The sequence below is a fragment of the Arvicanthis niloticus genome, chromosome 30 (genome assembly GCF_011762505.2).
Source record: "Arvicanthis niloticus isolate mArvNil1 chromosome 30, mArvNil1.pat.X, whole genome shotgun sequence".
Classification (NCBI taxonomy): domain Eukaryota; kingdom Metazoa; phylum Chordata; class Mammalia; order Rodentia; family Muridae; genus Arvicanthis; species Arvicanthis niloticus.
The window spans coordinates 9,531,647-9,537,646 of record NC_133438.1 but is presented as its reverse complement, the minus strand read 5'-3'; the positions used below and the strand labels follow the sequence as shown (position 1 = coordinate 9,537,646).

The 6,000-nt window shown below is 41.1% G+C and overlaps 1 protein-coding gene across 4 annotated transcripts in view; it reads left to right on the top strand.

Moving 5' to 3' along the window:
- The first annotated feature begins 652 nt into the window (after positions 1 to 652).
- Positions 653 to 6,000, top strand: part of LOC143440941 (uncharacterized) — a 25,412-nt gene continuing 20,064 nt past the window's right edge. For 3 of the 4 annotated variants that reach the window (XM_076927885.1, XM_076927884.1, XM_076927882.1), the window contains exons 1-2: positions 659 to 940; positions 3,538 to 3,628. In XM_076927885.1, coding sequence (XP_076784000.1) covers positions 3,595 to 3,628 — 34 coding nt within the window. In that variant the 5' untranslated portion in view covers positions 659 to 940; positions 3,538 to 3,594. Of the gene's footprint in view, positions 941 to 3,537; positions 3,629 to 6,000 lie in introns of all 4 variants that reach the window. The other variant, XM_076927883.1, reaches the window with a different exon arrangement.

Here is a 6,000-nt window from a genome sequence, read left to right as displayed (position 1 = left end):
AACTTGCAAAAGTTTTCAATGCAGTTTAAATCTTAAAACACTTACACTAAACTAAAATTCTGCAAAAGTAACTGGGACCATTGATGTGGTTCATAGACACCATAGGTGGGTAGGACTTTTCAATGGCTTCTTCCTTTGGAAATTTGCACGACTGCTACCGATACAGTGCAAGCTGTTCTTCAGGTAGGAGTTTTCTGTCTCTGTCTATGTTCCACATTCCTGAAAGATCTCTCCCCAAATCAGAATTGCACTATTTGATTTTGGCTTCTCACGTTTGTATTTTATTGGACGGCGTTCTGGCATCTGAATTTAGCCTGTTGCTCTTTGGTATACATTATATGGTCCAGAGGCTGATAGTCCAATGGGGGTGTTAGGCTGCCTATTTTGTATCTGAAGGGTCCAGAACTCACTACGGGGGTCCGATACCGGGGCGCTGCGTCCTATCAGATCCAGTTCTGGTCCAGGCTCACAACAAGCATGTGGGGAGACTGTGCAGAACAAATCCAGAGCAGCCTGACAGTTGGAGCTGCCAGAAAGGAAGCCTGAGACCGGGTGGGAGGGACTGATTTCCGTGGGGCGGGGCTACTCACCCGGAAACAGAATGGGAGGATGTTATACATTGGCTGGTTGTAGAGGAAGAGTGTGGAGTGGGCGGGTTTAGAGGAGTGACCAGCTGGGATACTGGGATGCAATGTGTGTGAGCCTAAGGAATTGAAGGTAAAGAGTCAGAGCCCAAATTGCCAAGAATCAATTTCCGACCTCGGGCTAGCACTGTGTGGAGTCACGTGGTGCAGACTCGTCTGCAGAGCCCGCGGCCGGGGTGTTGCGGGACCCGTGAACTCCCCTAAGCCACAGGTGCCAGGCGGGCGCGTCCTGGGAGAGTCAGCAGTCGGCAGCGCAGCGGCGGGAACCGCAGCCTGGGGACCCGGGAACCTCCCAGGTCAGAGGAGCTGCGGGGCTGGGAAACGGGCGGGAGCGGAGCAGAACATGATCAGTGTCTCTGCTACTCATAAGGATGACAGCTCTCAAAATTGTGCTGTGGATGTCTTACCCTCGTCGATAAATTTTCAATAATAGTAACTGGATAATGCTATTTTTTCAATTGATCTAGCCTCCAGATATTCTAAGAATAATCTAGTAGAACATTTAAATTTACCGGTTGATATTTACAAACGCAGTTCTCTTTGCTATTGTGGAAAGGACAAAGCTCTTGAAATTTACGATTATCCATGCTAACTTCCGTGTTCTACCATTTCCCTATTCAAGAGAGTGGCACATGGACTTAGGGACTTGGATTCCCCTAGAGCTTTTAGATATTAGTCCTAAATAAAAGGAACATCTGCAAAATTAATTCAGAGTACAATTGGAGTTCCACAGGTATGGATGTAAAAATTAACTTTTAAAACTCAACGTTTTAGCCACCATTAATTTTCCATCTAAAACTGTATGCACGCTGTGATGTAAATACAACATTGTGAAAACTGTGCTGCCAGTCTTGGTGACACTTCTCTGTTATCTCAGCACTCTGGAGACAAAGGCAGGTGGATCTCAATGAGTTAGTTGTAGGCCAACCTGGGCTACATAGTTCCAGGACTACCACAGCTACATTGTGAGACCCTGTTTCTAAAACCTTAAATATAAATACAACAACAGCAAGAAATACAAGGGGAAGGAAGAAGAAAGGATAAGAGGGAGGAAAGGGGGGAAAAAGTAAGTAAGTAAGGAAGGCAGGTAGGTGGGTCAGACAAGAAAAAGGAAAAAATGTGTCTACTTATTCTGGATTCTTAATATTGCAAATTAGAGCTGGAAATCACAGTATGCTTTTGAGGGAATCAGGTCACAGGGTTTTCAGTTAGACAGGGCAGTACAAACCAGCTTGTGGTGATGGCACACACCTGTAATCCCAGCACTCCAGAGGCAGAGGCAGGTAGATCTTGGAATTTTTTGCCAACCTGCTCTGTAGAGAGAGTTTAAGGACAGCAGGGGCTACACAGAGAAACCATGTTTTGCAGCAAAAAGATAGATTGAAACAAAAGTCAAAGGCATTAATTATAGTTTAGGATGATATTAAAAATGATCTTGTGAATAATTATGATAACTCATCTACATCAGAAAAATCTCTGCAATCCTCTTGTCTTCTTGGGGTTCAAGAAAAGCATTCTGCCCATGGACACATGACCCAACTGTTATGTAGAAGTCACCATGTAGACCAGGCTGGACTGGAATTCACAGATTTCCGCTGACCTCTATCTCCTCAGTGCTCACATTAAAGTTGTGCAGCAGCAGGAATGTTCAATCTGTTGTGTTTTATTTTGTGGTGTGTTGACAGTGGTGTGGATGTGGACTTCTCCCAGGAGGAGGGGCAATGCCTGGTCCCTGCTCACAGGTCTCTGTATAGAGATTTGATGCTGCAGAATTTGAAGAGTCTGGTTTCTGTGGATGTGATTTCTGTCTCCCTTGTTCCTTCTTAGGGTTCTTGGCAAATTAGATTGCAAGTGTGTGAGAATTGTGTGGATGAGTCTCACATTGTACAGAGTAAGGCAAAATCCTCAGAGGAACAAAAACATTTCAGGAAATGTTTTCTCTTCTTTGGTGTCTTTCTTTGGGAGTATAAGGCTTCCATCAGTTTTAGTCCAGGATAAATTTAGTGTTGGGGGCCGACTTTTAGCAGAAAGCGGCTATCAGCTTTGCAGCCATCTTGAGCCATATACCCTGACATGAGACTTGATTACAATAGCCTACAACAGCTGAGCACACTCCGATAATCTTGGTTTAGATACCTTGAGATTAAAGGTGCGTGAGATTAAAGGTGCATGAGATTAAAGGTGTGTGACTTAAGAGTGTAATTTAGAGATAAGACCTAAGGGCATGCTTATAGGTGTGACTTAGAGGCATGGCTTAGAAGTAAGACATATAAAAGGCAGAGGCAGACAGTAGACACATCAGACATTAGGGAGACACAGAGGAGAGAACCAGACACAGCAGAGAGAAGACAGGTAGCAGGGCACTTGGGAGAGAACTCAGAAGAACTAGGTAGTAAGCATTAGGCACTTAGCACTTGGAACTTGGAGGCACTAGGGACTAGGAACTAGGGACTTGGAGAGAAGAAGCAAGACTAAAGAATAAACGGGATTGAATTACACTCTGTCTGGTCTGCATTCTTGGAGTCCGTCCTCACTCTCGCTCTTGCTGAACCCTGACCCTCGGATCGGAGCGGCAGCTTGGGCCAGGATACAGTGGCCGCCCAAAGTGGGCCAGCCTAGGCCCCAACATTTAGAACCTCACTAGTATATAATATTCTCATCCCAATCTTTCAATTCCATTTCTGCCCCTGAGATTAAACAGAGCTGTGATTGGAAGTGAGGTTCAAGTTATGGTAAATGAAAATACTTTTTAGATGTTTTCAGTATTCCAACACTATGTGAAAATGGGAAGGGTTCACTGTAGAATTCTCAATTTCATTTCTCTTAACCTACTGAGCACAGTAGTATGTTAGCAATCCAGGTGCTTTCTGAAGAGTCTCTTTCTCATGTGCAGGGCTCACTGATCACCCAGAACTGCTCACCTGTGAAGCGCAACAAAGAGACCTGGAAGATGGAGAGGGAGGAGACAGTAGCTAAGGATCCAGGTATGTTGGAGGATTGGTGAAGGGATGGCAAGGGGTTCCAGTGACTGTGGAAGTGAGTCATGAAATCAGTTTTGCCACATTCTGTTTTGCTAGAAATAATTCTAGAGACTTCTACCGAGAAAAATCTCCTCAGGATTTCGTATTTTAGAAGTGAGAAGTCTTTCTACAGAAGAACTGATACTAGGAAGGAAATAAAAATTTTATTTGACTGTGCATGTGAGTGATGCTGTCCTTATTCCATGCACATCACCGATCATGTCTACATGCCAGTATTAAATAGTTTTCATCTCACTGATTTCAATATATTATAGAACGATGAAAATTAATACTTGTAGATTTGTTTATTGTTTTAAGAATATTTGAGCTTTTGATATTCTAGCATGCTCTCTCATTTTTTCATTCTGAAAATAATGCCAACTGAGTTTTGATAAGAATCAGGAAATTATTTGCAGACTATTAAACTCTGTCTATTCTGTCTTCTCATGGACATCTCTTATTGTCTGTTGTCCCGACAGCTCTAAGTGGTTTCCATTGCTGTACTTGTTAATATACTTTGAGATCACACCTAGGTGAGACTTTTTTTTTCTGGCTATTTACTGTTCCTTGGTACTATAGGATTATTTTCAGTAAAATATGAAAATAGGGTTTTAATAGGGATTGGTTTAATAGGAATTGGTTGGCATCTAAGAGAAGACAGTCCTCTTTCTAAGTTGCCTTGTCAGGTTGAAAAGAATATGGTCAATGTGCCAGTTTTTACATGTTTTATGTAGTCTTCTGTTCATGTCTGCTGGGAATTTCTGCATTCTGGGTTTTGCAACATGCACCTGTGTTGATCAAAGGACTTTATATCTAGTGGACCATTTTATCATTTGCTTATACTCTTGATTTTGTATTTCAATTCTTTTGTCTTGTTTTTTCTGTCACTAGTATAATTATGATCATCAGTCTATCAGTCTTCTTTACTGCTGCCTATAGTCATAGCCTTTAATTTTTAAAAAAATTTTTTTAAGCCAGATTGTGTTAGTACAAGCCTTTAATCCTAGCACTTTTGTGGAAGAGGCAGGCAGAGCTCTATGAGTTCTAGGCCAGCCTCATCTACAATGTAAGTTCCAGGACAGACATGGCTACACAGAGAAACCCTGACTTATAAAAATATTGCTCAGTATCTTGTATCTTTAGATATGAAATGGATTTTTTTGGTAGAAAATATTTATTTTAATTTCAGCTGTCAATTTTTTGAAAACTCTGCTCTGTTTACATCTTTAGCTTAGGGAATAATATCCACTTACATATCAAGAAATTGCTGAAAAGATACATTTTTTTACTGTTTCGGAATCTCTGTATATTGAATTTACAGGATCTTATGGCCTATAATGTAGAGCTTTTTAATATGTGCATATTAGCCACTGAAACTGCTGTTGAGCATGGAGGGTTCAATTCAGTTGCTTATTTATTGATTACATTATCATTTGTTTCCTTTCTAATGTTTTGATTGATTCTGGGTTCTTACCCATTGTTCTGTAAATAGGTAGCTAATGAGTGTATCTACAATATATTCTATCTCTTTATACTTTTATAAATAACTTTTATAGTTACTGTTATTTCCCTGGATGTTTTTCATTTTACACAATATTGTTTGTCAGTCACTGCTCTTATATCAAATGTTTTCCCCTTCTTGTTACTCTGCAATATTCACTGTTTCAGATTATACATGAAGGTCTGTGATTCTAGGAGAGACTTAGACCCAGGTTCATGTTTTTATATATGGATAGATACTTTCCCAGTGCCACTATTTGAAGAGGCTGTCTAGTCTGCAACCCATGGTTGAGGTATTTTGGTTGTAGTCACATGGTCATTGCTATTAGGCAGGTATAAGGTCCTGCTGGTCCACATTGGACCACAATGCTGGTCTGCATGGGCTGATCTGGAATTACATTGGGATAGCTGAAGCACTGCAACATTTTCCTGAGGTTATTTTGTACCCAGGAAATTTCTTGGCCAATATAAATTCAAGGTTGCTCTTTCCTAATTCTCTGAAGGTTATTTTGGTAAGTTTAAATGTAATGCTATTTGAACTGAAGATATAAATCACTTTCACATATACAACGAATTTAACAATAATATACCCCATTCTTTTTTTTTTTTTAATAAGATATTTATTTTCTTTACAACCCAATATCAGTCCCCTTCTTCCAAGTATCCCTTCACACAGGGGGGTACTACTCCTCCCATTCTTTCCTCCCCTTCTTATCTGATAAGGGAAAGTGTTGCCAACTGCTCTGCCCCACGCTTGGGGGCCAAAATGTCGGGGGGACAGCTCTCTCAATGTTGGAACCCGCACTGCCAAAAGCCTTGGGGGCTAAATTGTTAGA